Source organism: Styela clava, chromosome 14, assembly GCF_964204865.1.
Source record: "Styela clava chromosome 14, kaStyClav1.hap1.2, whole genome shotgun sequence".
NCBI lineage: Eukaryota > Metazoa > Chordata > Ascidiacea > Stolidobranchia > Styelidae > Styela > Styela clava.
The window spans coordinates 15163309-15180984 of NC_135263.1; the positions used below are offsets into that span (position 1 = coordinate 15163309).

General features: G+C 33.2%; 2 protein-coding genes across 7 annotated transcripts in view; one reads left to right on the forward strand and one right to left on the reverse strand.

Moving 5' to 3' along the window:
• Positions 1-4670, forward strand: part of LOC120341479 (solute carrier family 12 member 4-like) — a 29593-nt gene extending 24923 nt beyond the window's left edge. For all 5 annotated transcript variants that reach the window (XM_039409991.2, XM_039409994.2, XM_078120068.1 and 2 more), the window contains 3 exons: positions 1683-1909; positions 2019-2158; positions 2715-4670. In XM_039409991.2, coding sequence (XP_039265925.2) covers positions 1683-1909; positions 2019-2158; positions 2715-2806 — 459 coding nt within the window. In that variant the 3' untranslated portion in view covers positions 2807-4670. The remainder of the gene's footprint in view (positions 1-1682; positions 1910-2018; positions 2159-2714) is intronic.
• Positions 4671-5383: 713 nt separating this feature from the next.
• Positions 5384-16865, reverse strand: LOC120341374 (exocyst complex component 3-like). 2 transcript variants are annotated; one of them, XM_039409864.2, is made up of 20 exons: positions 16565-16864; positions 16059-16228; positions 14714-14843; positions 14151-14282; positions 13737-13846; positions 12956-13069; positions 12646-12835; positions 12414-12489; positions 11958-12057; positions 11222-11387; positions 10219-10306; positions 10024-10148; positions 9646-9779; positions 9217-9292; positions 8341-8525; positions 7745-7850; positions 7590-7673; positions 7036-7128; positions 6770-6890; positions 5832-5971 (listed from the first exon to the last, which is right to left on the reverse strand). In XM_039409864.2, the coding sequence occupies exons 1-19, from the start codon at positions 16700-16702 to the stop codon at positions 6780-6782; spliced, it is 2328 nt and encodes a 775-aa protein (XP_039265798.2). In that variant the 5' UTR covers positions 16703-16864; the 3' UTR covers positions 5832-5971; positions 6770-6779. The 2 variants fall into 2 exon arrangements, with proteins under 2 accessions (XP_039265797.2, XP_039265798.2); XM_039409863.2 differs by lacking the exon at positions 6770-6890 and having other exon boundaries at positions 5384-5971; positions 16565-16865.
• Positions 16866-17676: the final 811 nt, after the last annotated feature.

A 17676-nucleotide genomic window follows, 5' to 3' on the forward strand; every position in this document is an offset into this window, starting at 1 on the left:
ACTTTTTTGTACTTATTTTAGGGTGTTATTACTTATTCTAACCAAAATCATTTATTTTGTTTACAGTTTGATTACATTTGACAAGCATGTTTTGTAGATTTCTTATGAAATGACAGTTTGAGAATTAGGCAATATCTTAGTCAGGCTATAGATCTTTCCCCGATCATCGACTTCTTTGGTTATTTCCGAAACATTGTTAATTGGCAAGATGTCAACACTACAGTGACATATCAATTGAAATTTGTGCAGACGTTTAACACTTTTTTCGATCGTATAGATAGATTTTCAGGCATAGCGTAAAACAGTAAGCTTGTTTTCATAGCTACTTGTCTACTTGAGTTGTGTTTTTTATCCATTGTCTATTGTTGTATTGAATTGTACATTGTAAATTGTTCTGTGTAATATTAAAAAAAAAACGGGGGACAAAATCATTCTTGTTCGATAAATCATTCTGATGCTGCCTGCAAGAATTAATTACACCCTGGAAATATAATAAAAAAATTTGGGCTTCCTAAAATATGGCATTAGTAAATTTTTGAGGTGTGTGTTGTTATTGATATGAAATGTAGCCTGTTGATTTTAGAAATTGATCAGATTAGAAATATTCATATTTTGTTTTTAACCTGGGGTACTGGGGACATTGAATAGTTCATAAAACTTTTGATAGCAGAAAAGTGAAAAATTACTTTATTACAATTAATTTTTGAATAGACAATGGAATTTTGTTTCAATGGAGTTATTTTGTGTGTGGTGTGTGATGATTTAGAATTACAGGTTTATTGTCAGACACGGATGCTGTTTTTTGAAATTTGCAGTAATTGAAAAATTGAGAAAGTTGCTATAAGGCTATTAGTAATTTTTCTTCAAATTTCTCCTGGTCGCTATGGACTTGAATTTCACTAAAACTTTTTTTTTATTAAATAAGAACAATTTTTTTTTCTGTATTGCTTTTCAGAAAAATTGATGCTCCCAGGTCTTGGTAACGGTGCATGACCTTCGTGTCCATAGGTTTGAACAATGCTCTGTTGTTATAGATTAGTACAATATTTTTAGTGTTTTGCAATGCATGTTGTTTTAATATATTGTGATATTGCATTCTTCGATATTCAAGTTTGCTGTCGAGTTGTTGAAAATATTTGTATGTGATGAAGTACATACATTTGAAGTACAGGGTGACTCAAAAAAAAAACAGGATCCATAAACTTCTTGATTGCCTTTACGAAAATGGAAAAAATTTATTTAACACTTGAACCACTGTTTGTGTATGATTGTACGCATAAGTTTTATTAATTTAGGACGCTTTGCAGAAAAGTTATGTTCTCTCTAAAACAGTGGTTCCCAATCTTTTATGGCTCGTGCCGCCCTTCCGTAGGCTTTCAGCACTCAAACCTCATTCCAGTGGCATTTAGAGTGTTATTATGATTGCAAATCCCAATATGTTCAAGTGATAAATGTTTAACAAAATGAAAACACCCTGTAAAATAAACTTACCTAGCAATGTAACTAGGAAGAACGGAGAGTAAAACCCAAACCTCCAACCGCTCTGTGGCCCTCTTAGGGGGCCACAGCCGTCGGTTGGGAACCGTTGCTCTAGAATAAGTTCCAAATGACCTGGGTTCTGGTTTTTAGTAGTCACAATGTAACTTAGTATGTAGTTAGTAATGCTGTATCTTTTTTCTAAGATTGGTGCAATGATGGACAAGTTACGAGAAAGCAATACCGCTGTCCGAAACACAACACAAAATGATGGATTTGACAGCGTAGAAATGGAAGCAAGAAATGAAATGACTTGGACTCCTGCCAAACTACTTGAATCACAAAAACAATACGCAGAAGATGAACAATCAACATCGTCACCAAAAAAAGAAAAACAAAAAGGAGGAATAAAGAACTTATTAGATATAAAACCGTGAGTTGGGGAATTTAAATTTTTTTGCGTTTTTTGTTTGCTATTTATTCCTCACAGAAAATTGCAATTTCAGATTTTAACATATTCCATTTCACGTTCATTCGCACAGGCACTCAATGAATGTCAGACGGATGCACACTGCTGTAAAATTGAATGAAGTTATTGTCAACAGATCACATCAAGCTAAACTCGTAATATTGAATCTTCCTGGCCCACCTCGGGGTGGAAACCAACAAAGAGAAGCTAATTGTAAGTGGTTGATTTTTGTTTTGTTTGGTAATATCTGCATTTCATTTTTTGCTGGTATCTGTACGGATGATTTTCTTATCGGAATCAAAGAACTTGAAATTTCTGATATTTCAAAAAATTAAAAGATTGGTATAATAAGAAGCGATGTTCAGTGATAAATTTCACGAACATATTGTATTTGACAACCCACTTTTGGGGTGGCGTCATAATCGAGCAGTTAGAGTGTTAGACTTAATACTGTTTGCATTGCCGATTAAATGCCTTCCAAAAAAAAAACATGCCCCCACTTCACCCAGGGGGTAATAAATTGGGTAAGCAACTGTGGGGTGGTGTCATGATCTAGCAGTAAGAATAGACTTATCTGTTTTCGCATTGCATATTACGCATTTCCCAAAACTTCCATGCCCCCACCTCACCTTGAGAGTAATAAAAATACTCACGGAAATGAAAATAACCCGCCTGAAAATTATGAAGTGAGTGTTATTGGTTGTATACAACTCTTATTTGAAAACTTATTAAATTGATCTATTTTATGTATGATTTTTATTCGTTTCAGATATGGAATTCTTGGAGGTACTTACAGAAGGACTAGAGCGTGTTTTGATGGTTCGTGGAGGAGGACGCGAAGTCATCACAATTTATTCTTAGTTTTTATTTTCTGTTTTGCCAGCTCCAACAATTTAGTTCATTGATTCATTCATTTTAAAACGTTTCAAAGTAAAGACGAAAGTTGATGCATAATATATCCATGACTGTAGGCTTATCAGTCTATGTGCTTATAAGCTCAAATGGTATTAAAATGGTAAAATATATTATATTTTGGACTCGTCGTCAATATAACTTTGGGTTATTTCACATTGATAAATTGCGTTAGAAAATTTTTTTCATTGGAATTCGTGAATTTCATTGATTAATAGTGTTATTTATGTCAATCCATTTTCTGTTTTATTGATTTTCGCAACAACTCACCATTCATTCAAAGTATGAAGTGTAACTCTGTAATATATAACTATCTTCAACAACATCATAAACTTTTTTTTTATTAAAAGGAGTAAACGACCTCAAAAATATTGAAAATCATAGAAAATTGAGACGAAATAAAATTTCAGGAAGTTCTCTTGCATTGAAAGCACTAACAACAGGTTCTCTAATGTTAGAAAAAGTAATTATGTCACTACGTAAGCTAAATTTACATGACATGCTTTACATAAATCTAATACATAATTTTCGGAATGCCAAAAATAACACGAGTCATCAGCCACGATGCATGTTACCCAATTGCCATCGAATGACAAAAACAGGAATGAATTCGCTGATTATTATCAATGTCTTCATTCCAAGAAATGGGTTTGCACGAACCCACTAAATCTCCATCTAAAATCAATCAATCGATAATGCTATTCAATCCAGCATAGTAACCTAACAGCTGTATTTCCTATATATTTGTGCCACTGCTTTGATTAAAAATCCTTATTTTATTTTATTGTGTGGTCTTCAATCCAACTTATGGAACCTACACAGGCTGTAACCTCTCCTATATATTCTTCTAATATTTCCAAAACATGAACTACCTTAGTCTATAGTAGATATATCATACGAAAAAAAGATAAATTCTCATTCATGAATAAGCATGATTTTGTTTTTATTTTACGGTTTTTCTTCTACCAGATAAGTGTCTGATGACATCAGTGCTTCGAAAATTCATATATATATGTTCAGTATAATTTAATTTAGAACTTCTGCTGTAATTGGCGTATTGTAAGTTAACAAATGCTTTCAATAGGATTTAATGAGTCTTCTTATTAGAAATTCATATTTTGCTTTGCCTGATGTGTGCTGACAGTCAATCCATTCTCATAAGTATTTCTTGATAATTCCCTCAAAATTTTTGAGCTTGTAGTTATTTCACTTAGAGCATTATGTGTTCTGCGTATATTTGCAATATGGAATAGATAATATATTAAGAATAACACATCATATTGGATTTACAAGTCTTGAAATTTTTCGAATTAATTTATTAATACCATATTTGAGTTGTTGGCTCGTGTATTGAATGAATTAAAAAATAAACATGGATTAAAAGCGAACAAACCTGGTTAAGATATAGTGAGTATTGACTTCATAAAAAAATCGAAATTGTAACTTTGCTTTTTAGGTAGTCTCAGCAAAAAACCTTAGTATACATATTCCTCGTCAAGTATGTACCAGAGCAATATAAATTCCTAAGTCTGCTCTTAATTGCAATTTTTTTCAATCTGCTAGATGACTGCTGCTAGTTTATATATATTTCATTGCAATTTCATTATTTTGCCTGCTCAATAGAATTTTAGTATTCTTATTATCGTTAGATTATGTTGAAGCCTAAATCTGTAATATAAACTGCCCTTGGTATAGTTATTGTGGCAACATTTGGTGTTTTTACGCTTTACATTATTATTATTTTTTTGAATGCTGACATTTTTTTTCAAATGTGTGTGTTTTAGGACTTTCAATATATTTTTTTCTTTGCAAATTTGTCATTTGATAAGCTAATTGTCTTCAGCTGTTTATAAAATGGGCAGTGTTAGTTTATATTTGAGATCGAAAAGAACATTGTTTCAGCATCGGGTATTGTAGCGTTTCCCAAATGAGAAGGAAATCTGCCACAGGTAGGAGTTTTATCGCCGATATCCTATTTACTAGGATAGTTATGTGCAAGAGGATTACTGTTCTCTTCGCGGCAGTAGGGTGATTGCTGGTTGGTTAGTTTCCTGCACCATCAAGTCCATGCTTTCAAAAACAAATGACTGGCCAACTAATCCTTTACCCGACATGGACCGGTAACTGGACAAAAGCCGTCTTATCGCCTTTCCTCCTTGTTGCAACGTGGCCTACATTTATAATACAGTCCTGCCAATAAACAACTATGTGACCCGTGCTTAGTCTTCTAGGTGTAAGTAATCAAAAACATAACCATTAAGACTTACCATATATGGGTCAGCTGTTCATTCCCTGAACTCTCCTTCTGTTACAAAATCTTATATTTTTGATATTATCCTCATCTTTATCCAGAATTGGAACGTTGAGACAGTCACACTTATTAGCTTGGCCTGGGCTGTGGTTTGGTGTAAGAGGCTAAGAGCAGATCATATTAACAATATCACAGCAGAGACTGAATTAGTCAGGATATCGCAATTTTTTTTCTTCCTGGGAACCGTTGTTAAGAAAAACCAACACAGCAGAACATATTACTTGAATAAATTTATTATAAATCTCTATATAGGTGACACTGACAGTATTGATTAACGTGAAACATAATATATAACATTGATAGAAAGAAAAACACTACTCCTAAGTGTCTTCCTTGTTATACGCAAATATCAAAGGACATACATGTCAGAGTTATATGGGGTCCAGGCTATGATTGTTAAACATATTTAGACATAATTATTGGTAAGTGAAAATAGCATGCACATAAATGAAATGGCAATGCAGCGTACGAATTTTCCCATCTCCAATCATATTTCTCTCATATAATGACAGGTTCTAAATGCGACTAAATGAATAACTGTATGATGAATGAAATCATATTATGCAAAGCAAATACACAAATCGGCAACCACCAGATTAAACCCATTGATGGTTGATTTTACCAATCCGTCGCAAAGCAACCGATCATTGCGTTAATCTAGCTAACAAGCCAGATGCAGTGTTTGTTACTGGTTTATAAGCTGGAACTTCTATAGTCTGTTGTTTCGATACCTCACTGAATGGAGTGAATTTCGACATTGGTTGGTTGCCTTTTAAAGATGTTAATATGGCTTCTTCACATATCTGTAAAATATGACGACGAATGAAAAAAGTATAATAAACACAAGAACTTGCTATTGTTTCCAACAAGCTAACAAGCAAGTTTGTTGATAAAAATATGCACAAACAGTTACATATAGAATCAACAACTTTGAAGGTCTAGCTTTGGGATTTGGGTCTTTGCTGCCAAGGGGCAGGGGCTCATAGCTGTTTTCCGATAGATGCTCAACTAGGTAGCATTGGGCATAATTTCAACATCAAGTCTTGACTACGTTTTGTCTGATTTCAAGTACTGCGATGCATTTATTGTTTTGCTTTAATTTGTTGGTTTTTTTTATTCTTGAACAATGAACACGGGGCATAAATACCTGATGTAAACATAGTAAATGCCGAACTAGATAATTTTATAAAAGAGCAGAGGGCGAATGTGTTGAGAGCATTTGGAAGCGACAACAGATCATAAAAATTTGAGAACAACTGGTCTAGAAAACTGTCAAGAATCTTGAAAGATTCCACCAAGCTCCGAATAAGATAATTATTCTGGAATCTTCGAATGTGAAGTATTTATGGTTGAAGGAGTATGACAACATCGTTAGACAACAACCAAATCTCAAAGTAATAAGTTGAAATGAGAAAACACAAATAAATATTGAAAATATGCAAAAATTCGAAATTTGAACAAAACAGTGTTTTTTTGAAGCGTAGGATATCAAAACAAGCTTAAAATCATTTCAACACAATAGTTTTGAAACAATAGATCATAAAATCAAATTGCAGTACAATGATTCACAGAACATTCGGTAAATGAACAATACACAGAACCTTAGCTGATTTAATTCTTGAAAAATCCAGTAGGTGGTGCCTCTGTTACGTCAGCAAAAAGTCGTAGATCGTCAGTTTCAAAATCATAATCACCGATTTCTTTCGACATTTCATCAGCAAGCTGATAAAGCAACAAGCAAATAACAAGCAGAACAAATGAAATGAATTTCAGAAAAGTAAAACATGCATGAACTTAAAAAATGCAACCAAAACAATGGAGTCTGGCAAACAAACGATAACCAAGCAAAAAGTATTATCAGAATTACCTCTTTGGCTTCGTTTGCTGAAAAATCACCACGAATGGCTAAAAGTGCTTTCAACTGATCAACACTTGCATCTCGGTATTTGGTCACTAAGCCCTGGTATAAATGAGAATTGTAACAGATTATAGAATGAATAGAAAATAAACAGAAGCGTATATAGAAATTACCTATATAATACGATGTTTCCCTACTGCGGGATCACTAAAATCACCAGAAATTCATACCATAATGCAATTTTTTTTATAAGTAGAAGAAACAAGGACATAATATTTTACAAAAAAAACATATGACCTTCATTATACACTATTTGTTTATTACGGGATCGCTGAAATCACCAGAAACTGATATGATGCAAATTTTGTTCAAAAGTAACTTGGGGCAAAACGATCAGCCCCAATGTAGTTTAGACAAAATTAAAAATCCTCGAGGAAAACATTCCTATCTTAAACTACTAAAAAGTTGAAAGCAACTGGTCCAGTAGTAAATGAGAAAAGTCATTTTAACCCAAAAAAGTAAATAAGCCACAAAAATAAAATAAGTAAATAAAATTCACTTACTGATAATTCCAGTGGCATCATGCTTTTATCCTGTAGTTTAATAACTTCTGCAATAGGAATGAGAGCTTCGCATGGGGATCGAAACTGAAAAAATAGATATAAACATGAAATACACAAACACAGAAACTACCGATATACACAAAAAACGAACTAACTCGTGATGACGATAATCTACCGAAGAATGCACTCAGTAGTTCCTGTTCTTTTGATAACTTCTCACCAGCTTTCTTTCGTTCATCGTTGCTTCCCAATTTTACTCGCCTGAGACAACAAAAACAACATAATTTATCTCAGCTTTTCTCAAACTGGGTCCTTGGGGCTGTAAAAGAGCGACGTAACAATTCTCTATGGGCCACGAGCCACAGGATTTAATTATTAATTCCTTGACTGTAATTTTCGTATGTTGGATCTTATTATTAAAATGTAATACATGAAAAAAATATAAACACGCCACGAAGACTTGAGAATCTTGAGAAGGGCTTTCATGAGTTTCGACCCACACAGTGCTGTGATTCGTTTATCAAAAATGCACGATGCAATAGAAGACAAGGCTTGATTTATTACATATACTCATGGTGCAATCGGAATAGAAACTAGATATACGCAATCAATGCGGCGAAAATTCTTAATGAAGTGAAGTATTTCATCATACAATTATTATTATTTCGATCATGAAAGTTTAAGAGCCATTTTTTCTATGTTCTGAAAATTACCTGCCTTTTGTTTGTTGACAAAATTTTTACCAACCCACCTTCCTAAAGCTCCCTTTAAGTATTCAACAACTACTCTTCTTTCAGCTTCCTTCATTATCCATGAAAAATATCTGGGTCTTAGATGAACAAAATCATTATAATAATCTTCAATCGTAACACAAACTGTTTCAACAATGCTTTCATCTGTCAACCATTGTTTTGTGAGTAGATTGTCGCAGTGAATCTGGAATACGTTACAAAGTGTCATAAATTAATTTTTAATTTTTGTCAGTAACATAGTGGGTGCTGTGTCCCGGTGATTAAAGCGTTAGACTATCACACCTGATTCCAATCGCATGCATACCTGCCACCCAGAATAAATTAGGTATCGATTACTATTGAACCGATAATTCTGGTCTAGCAACTCCTCGTAGCTGATTGTGCAAAGCCTTGTTCAAAGGAAAGGGCATATAAATACATTGTATAAATATAAAATAAATCCCACATACCTGTGGATGCAAACTATAAATTAAAATAAAATTGCAGAGTAAACCATTTGAATCACTTAAAACTTTCTTTCGCTCGATAAAATGTTTTAATTTTGACACATAGTTGAAATATTCAACAAGCGTATTAGAAGTAGAAATAAATCAAGTTTCAGTAAGAAATCACAAAATCCCTATTTTTTTTTTCATAGTTTCACTCCCATGAATTAAATTTTAGAAGCAGACATATCATGAGTGATTGTTTTAAAGATGTATGAAATTATAAGAGCTATGTAACTTGTAAATTTAACCAATCTAAGTGGTTCATATTCTTAAAAACATTAGCTATCAATTTTTTTCTGATTTATTGCTAAAGCCAACTCATATTTGTTTATCATTAATTTAGTCAATAAGGTATATACGAGTATTTACTTGTGTTTGTGTACCTACCTTCAAATCCATGAAAACCTCATCAAGAAGATAACCACAAGTAGCTTCCGCAACTCGATCCATTTCTATACGAAACCTGTAACAAAACATGAGAGTAATGCTCAAATATATGGACACATGTGCTTCAGTGCAGTACTGCCTGAGAGCCAACTTAGTTTGCTGAAAGGACAAGCAGACAAGATAGACAAAACTTTTGATAAAATATTGGGACCTGTCAAAGTCTGAGGAAATTTGCAAAAAAGAAAAGTAATCGCTTTTTTCTCCTTCCATCTTTAAATTTTGAAAACTTGAAATATTACACGACGACAACAATAAATAAAACGCAATAACAGCGGCACGAATTAGCAAAACAATCTATATGTACACTTTGTGTTCAATAAAAAATATACATAAAAAGCATTTATTGCTTATCAATCCTACAAAACATACTTATGAAACAAGTCATCTTCATCGGGATTTTCAACTGAAGAACCAAATGGATTTCCATCATCTGCATCCATCATATACAGTTCATTTATCTCATTTCCTTGACCAGAGTCAGATTTCTTTCCAAGATAATCTTTCTGTAATTTTGAATTACTGTATATCCTGGCATATAAGACGAGTTTGAACTAAAAAAAGTTGCTTATACGCGCACAACTCCGATTGCACTAATTCTCTTCAGCAACAATTTGCAGGCTATTTGCGAATTATTACAAATTCACCATTGTAAGGCCATTTTTTGGGAGTCCGCTTATATGCAAGGATATATATTGACTAAAATATTGACTAAAAATGTCACCAAAGTACAAAAACATGTAACAATACCTCCATTTGTTGAGCAAACTCGATGAAAGATTCACAGTTATTAGCAATAGCGACCATATACAGTGGATAATAAGGTGGAAATTCCCGATCCTTGAAATGTTCTTCTTTGTAACTTGTAACTGATTCTTAAAATTATTTATCGATTTTATAGAAGAATTGATAAAGACTGTTAAAAAATAAGTAGATATAACTAACCTGCATATGATCTAACAAACTTTGTCATTTCCTTGATACAAACATCAAATACTTTTTTCTTCTGAAGTTCAGATATGGTCTCAGCGACCTAGAAAATGTTGCATAGGCTACTTATTATCACAAATTACAATGAATGATAAATATTTAGATACTCCATGTCAACCACTATACTTGAAAATGGCTGCTAAAAAGTATACTGTATTCCTAATTTCACTTGTTTGGTAAATTATGAATTTTGAGTTCTTATTTTAGCAAAACAAGAGCCCCAGAAAATGATCAGTGTTATGTTTAAAGTCCTCAAATCTGGAACTGCAAATTAAATCAAGTCATAGGTTATAAAAGCTCGAGCTAGTCATCGAGTTAACGACGGTCTCACAAGTCGTTAGTGATGAGTCCCAGTCATTCAAGTCTTTGATAAATTGTGAATCAAGATCAACCCAATCAAGTCAAGAGAATGATTAAAGCACCCCAACACTAAAAATTACATCACAGCAAGATGCATTTTGAAGCAGTTATTCCTTTATTAAATTAATGTAGCAGGATATTTCAAATGTCAGCATCGCCCATGGATTGAATATTGTGCAAACCAAGAAAATCATTATCCGCTAAAAAAGTTGTCTTGTCGGTATCAGATATTTCGATTCTGAGTCCTCCCTTTTGAAAATCCTGCCTGCGCCCCTGATTGTAACCCGCAATCCCGACAATTTCAAGTAACGAATTCGACGCACTGTTTAACCGCTGGGTAAATTCCGCTTATTTCCCAACTCATAGATATACGACCATGCAAATGTTTTCTTCTTGTAGTGAGTGCGTTCAGTTAATAATTACGACTAAACGTAATTTCAAATTTGCCGACGTAACTGTGAATAAATTCCGTAATCACATAAACCCGTGAATTACGTGCAAGTCTCATAGATATACTAGCTTTGTATCGTTGAAAACCCGGCAAAGAATTCCTGTCAGGCTTAAGAGAGTTAGATGATTGAATGAAAAAAGTCAGCACCTGCATTGTTTGTTTTATCATCTGGAATAAAATAACAGGAAGAGATGTTTTATAATATCCATCGGCATCTGTTTCTGGTTCTTCTTCTTTTCTCCAATCTTTTGAATCTTGTTCGAGCGATTTTTGGGTCCATTCCGACATATTTCGTTGTGTAGTAACGAAGTAACTAGATAAAAACGCAAGAATTTTGTTTAAAAAATGAATTTTTAATAAACCAATTATTTGTTTCAGATGCACGGACTTGATAATGAATGAAATTGTATCATGTCAATCACTTTATGGCAGCAAGGAGTCGAGCAATATTCTCACATATATCCTACTTATCACTCACAGGATTCAATCCTGCAAACATGTACAGCATAGTCAGAGATATGATGGCAAGTGTGGTTCATAACAATTGCAATGACATTGTAATATCTAAACACAAATAGAAAATCCTCGCAGTTTTCTTGCTCAACTTCTATTCTAATAAAAAAACTTTTGTAATCATTTTTATTAATTGCAAGTAGACCATATAGAAAGGCAGTGTCCTGTGTTCGTATTGGTAATAACACCATTGTCCACTTGTTTAACCATTACTTTACAAAGGATACGCCCCCCAGATTTTACCTAAATGTACAGCTCATCAAAGTGAATTTAAAAAAAATCTCCAAATGCACCTAATTCATGTTAAAAGGCAAAAAGAATAGATTAAGCAGTGTGGTATCCATTAGATTAGGTACAAAATGAAACATACTCCATCATCAACTGGTCGCTGACTTCATCATCAAGTAACTGAGGTAGACTATTGACATCCACCTCTGGTTGAAGATCAGGATGTCCTAGTAATTCTCGTCCTATAATCAAAAGTACAGAATCTTGTAATTATTATTATTATTGAATGGATAATTTTGACAATATCGCTAAAAGGTTAGAAATTTATCAGAAAAACTGTCAATGCATTAGGAAAACTTAATTCCGAAAAGTGAAATCCTACAGGCCACAAAAAACTTGATGGAAGTGATTTCATTGCAATATGAATATTAATGAATCTTGAGCAATCAAAACTAAATATCTAAATTTTGAATAATTAATTCAAATAATTAACACAATATTATACTAATTTATACTGAACTGATGATTTTTTCACAAAAGGTTATTAGTACTGGACTGGACATGTAATATATATTTACAATAAATGACTGGTACAAACCTGTATATCCATTCAACCAAGTTAGTAACGATATTATTTCATTTCCTTGTAATCCTTCTTTTATTAATTTGTTGAGCTGAAAAAACAAACAAATTCATATAATAAAAGTAAAATTGCTGTAATTAGACTTGGATTAAAACATTAATAAAAGAACATTATATACAGCCAATTGACTACTGTAATTCACTGCGCTCAAGCAGCATTTTATCTAAAAATTGAAAAGAGCACTTACATGATTAGCGAGGGCGAGGTGATACCAATGCACATATCGTTCCATAATATCAAATGAAGGAGGAAAACATGGACTGCACAATGTTTTTACGATTCTCAAGTCATTCAGAACATACTTTCGTAATATTTCCAAATGTCGAACCAACCACATTTTGTCAGTGTCTCGTGTGTCATAAACATCACTTTCAATCCTTCATAAAAGAACGAAGTAAGACATGAACAAGAGTAAAACATGATAAAGCAACCGCAAGATAGGTTGGGTACCCAAGTTACGAACCAAGTTACAATTAACTAGTCGATAATAAACTAACCTGTCGTCAACAGCTGTTTTTAGAGTTTCCATTGCTCTATCTCTCCATTGTTTTGGACGATCCGGAGGAATAAAACCGGAAAATCTTTCTTGTTCTTGCATCTTTACATCAGCTCTAATAATTAATGAAGAAATCATAAAAAAATACTGAAAATCTGGCTACCTAAAATGATGCCTGTATCAAAATTATAACTAGGGATGCTTGAAAAATTCAAATCTGATCTAATCAAAATGGCATATACTGTATTTGATACACAGAATTCTAAATTTTAGAAATAATTTTATTTAGAAAATTCGGCATTTCAAGCATTTGATGTCTGATGGCCAGGCAAGTATAGACTGCGCTCATCTCCAAATAATGAAAAATCATAATAACATATGAACAAAAAAATAATATTTAAGACTTTTAAGAAGTTTTTTTTATGCATATGTTATGTTACACAATACACACTCATTATGCTCAAAATGCTGTTGGTGCATTTGAGAGCAGTGTCTCAACAACTTGAAACAATCTAGAACCTAAACGAAATGAAAACTTATCGAAAAAGAAATGAGTAAGCACAGCGTATGGCCTTGATTACATCACATCTGGGCGCTCCACAAGTATTGTGCACCAAGATGGCACACAACCTGATAACTTCAACCTGGTACACATACTATGTTCTGATGGTGCACAAACTTCGGGAGCACTCACATCTAATACATTATCATGCTTAATAAATCATATTGTACCATTAAAAATATATTAAACAGTTCAAGCTATAAATTTCAATAATACGTGCCTGTGTTCTCTTTCTATAATTCTGAGAACAGTAACAATGTCTCCTGTATCTTTTTTCACAATAGTCATTGCATTTTGAAGAATTTTCCACAATGTATTTCCTAATTCATTCTAAACACAGAATATTTATTTAATTTAAATATGGAAGTACCTTAAAATTTCATGAAACGTTCATAAAAAGTAAAAAATCATAAAAGAGAAATGAATTATAAATTATAAACAATTCAAAGAATTGCAATAATATTAAAAATGAACTTTCGAAAAAAAAATTTTGAGGGGGCGTGAATCTAAATTTGCCTGCCTAAAATGATTGAAAACCACTGTTCTAGAGAGCCATTGTACTCTAATATCCGATACATGACATTTTACAATTTCTCTCTGCAATATGAAAATGAAGAATAGGTAAAAAGATTACAGATAATGTCTCAGCTTCCGCAAAAAATCTCTGAAGTTGTTTCATATCTGCCGTACTCCTGTTTTCCAGCTTGTGTTGTTCATATAACAAATCATCACGAGATGTTTCCAGATCAGTGAGAGATTTATGGGCCTGGAAAAATAAATCAAATTTATACAAATGGAACAGCAGCATGAAACGAAACAAGTAAAAAAATACAAAATATTTTGACTTCCGATTAAGCAAATATAAAATTCAATTTTTCTTCCGCTATGAGGCTAGGCTATATAGGGATTTATCGAAGAACACTGACAACAACAGTAAAACAAAGGCAGCTTTTCACAGAGTTAACTTTTTTGACCAGCTGTCATTATCAATTAGGGGCAATCTTTTGAGCTTATTTCAAGGCCGTACCTGTATTTAGTTGTGATTTCCACCTTATGTTCGTTTTTAGGTTTGGCTGTTAGGAACAAATTATGAGTAGTATAGGCTACTTTAAAAGAAATATAGCTAATAGTACACTGGGAATGGTCGATTCGTATTAATTTCTAACAACTATGCTTTCAATGCATAAACAAACATACTTCCAATAAATCTCCATTTTTGATCATCACTCTGGCTTTTTCAACTTCTTCAGGAACAGCAAAGATATGTTTTAAATTTTCCATTGCAGCAGCAAGTTGACGATGTTGTGCACTGACATCTTTAATATCTCTGAAGTTAGAAAAATCAATTACAGCCAGGAACTGAATGAAAATTGCAATTATCGTATATCCTCGCATATAGATGAGTTCAAAACTCAAATAAAAAAGTTACCAAACAAAGGGGTCAGCTTATACACACATAACTCCGATCGCACTAAAAATTCGGCTTATACACACATAGTTCTGACTGCACTCAAACGAAATGACATTATGTTAACTTAATTCTCACGATGAGAGCGTACGATTTGTAGGGTGGGCTTATATGCGAATTTTTATAAAATCACCGTTTTAGGGTCATTTTTAGGGTGTCGGGTTATCGCCACTGAGTGAGAAGCTATTATTTTGCGAAGGAACCAGAATCCCAATTCATTATATTGACCAGTTTGTGGACGTGAGTTTAATAAAACCAGAAATGTGTAACCGGTGATACAAACACAATTATAAGTCTAACCTTTGAACCCCAAGGCCATCGCAACAAATAAAATAATTATAGGAAGTTCGCATATAAAAATTAAGTGAAGAGCACACCATACAAAATAGAATTTTCAGTATCAAGATAGGTAGCGTGGTAATAACAAAGTACTTATAGAACTGATATATACAGATAAATTAGAATGAAAAAAGTCAGCGAAAGTATGTAGGGTTCAAGGTGGTCATGGTAGTCGCCCTTCCTGGCATTCTAATGTAAAGTTGAAAGTCTACCAGTGACCTAGCTCCTCAGCTACATTTACAAATAACAGTGATAATAGCTACTCAAAAAATACATGAATATATTTGTGAAAATGTGGGAAAATAGAATGAAAATGAACAGTAAAATACAACTAATTGGTATTGCAAACACACAGCATCTGCTCAATTCATAGTGGATAGGATTTACATAATTATCCTAGGGGAGAAGAAATCCGATATAACGGATTAATCATATGGAGAACCACGACCTCTCGTCCGGTTAGCAGTCCATGTCCGGTATGGGATTAGTTTGCCAGTTATTTGTTTTCAGATGCATGGACTTGATTGTGGAGAAAGCCGTAACCGACCAGTAGTTACATGAACCACCCTACGACGGCGAGAAGTCCAGCAATCCTCTCGCACATTATTAACCTCGCATGGGATTCGAACCCATGCAGGGTAATCAGAGATGTGGTTGCGAGCGTATTCCTAGCGTTTAGCGTGATGCGCCACACCGCCGAGGTAAACTCATATAAACAATTGAAATCAAACAAACCTCATTTTATCGCTTAATGTTCCACAAGACAAATACATTTCATCAACTTCAGTCATTTTCTTTTTCACATTTTTAACTTCCTCTAATGCTTCTGTTAATTGTGAAAGTCCTGCTTTCACTCCATCTAATTGGGATTGGACAGCTGCTTTTAATCTTGCCTCAAACGATGCCTAAAAATTGAGATTACTACAATTTCAGTTTTTATTCAATTTCAACAATTTTATTTTGGTCACTCTGAAAGAAACAAAACAACAACAAACGAACAAACAAAATGCAGAGGACCTGGAGAACGGACACAGACATAACTTAATAAAAAAGTTAAAAACGTACAAGTATGTGCTCGTCCACAGTCCAAAAACAGTCAAAAGAACACAATAACATAAAGACACTATGTAAAATCGGGCAATACCTTTTAAATCAATTTTAAAATGTGAGACACTGATCAAAAGAAGACCAAAATGCATATATATATATAAATTAGTAAGAGGAAAGTTTTATTTTTCAACCTTTTTTCTTGCAGTTCTTCGTCTGTATTGATCAACTTTATCCAACTGGTCAGGTCGAAGAAGCATGCTGGCAACTTGCTGGATTGCCTTAGCTTGTGCTTCAGATTCAGCCGCCTCGGCAGTGTCACTAATCTCCATTTTTTACAGTGTCCTGGTGCAGTGGTGTCAGAGTGTGTGTTGCCTAACTGCCTAAGAAGCAGTTTGTGGCTCACAATCAATAAATATATGTCAATACTACAGATACTTTCATAGAAAAAAGATATTAGCGTATATTTATCATCTAAAAATATGAACAGGTTTTCTTGAAAACCAAAGCAACAAGCTTTGGTAATTCTGATCATGTTTGTCTATGTCCACTTCCTGATTTCATGCTTTCACAAAGGGTTTAAGCAACTTTTTTAATGGTTGGATTGTTCAATAAGTAAATAAAATAATTATTAATAAAGACACACTGAGTATTGTGTACAAAAAGTGAACAAACATATACATTCAGACATTAGTAACATCAGGATAATTCCGTAATCGATTTAGTACTGTAGTAATACAAATTACGTAAGAATACAATTATTTAGCATGAAAAAATAATTATCCATAATCAGTCACAAGTTATTACATATCACTTTATCATGGCAAGTTCTTTTATAGCCTACAACTAAATTCCTTTCTCACTTTTTCTATATTTCTTCTTGTTACAACTGATTTCCTAATTTTCATAATAACATTTATACTTGGGTTATGATTTTTAAACGTTACAGAATTTCGTTCCAACCAAATTTTGCTGTTATCTGACTTAATTTTGTAATTCGATTTGTTGTTGTGATGTTTTCCCATGATTGTGTAATTTAGAGATAACTAAATAATATAAATAGAGATAACTTTTTTATCAGATTGCTTCAATTTGCTGCTATACCAGTAATACAGCATTGAGTGTCGCTGACTGTATGACTCACTGAGTCTGTGAGTCTTTCGTGATACAGGGTACCATGTTAACTGCTGTGAATTAATGTTACCCCCTTTTTTAGTTTACTATGTTTTTCTTTTGCTTTATATTGATCAGTGCATGACGAAAAATAAATAGGCCTATCTGAATCTGAATCACTACAGTCTCAAAA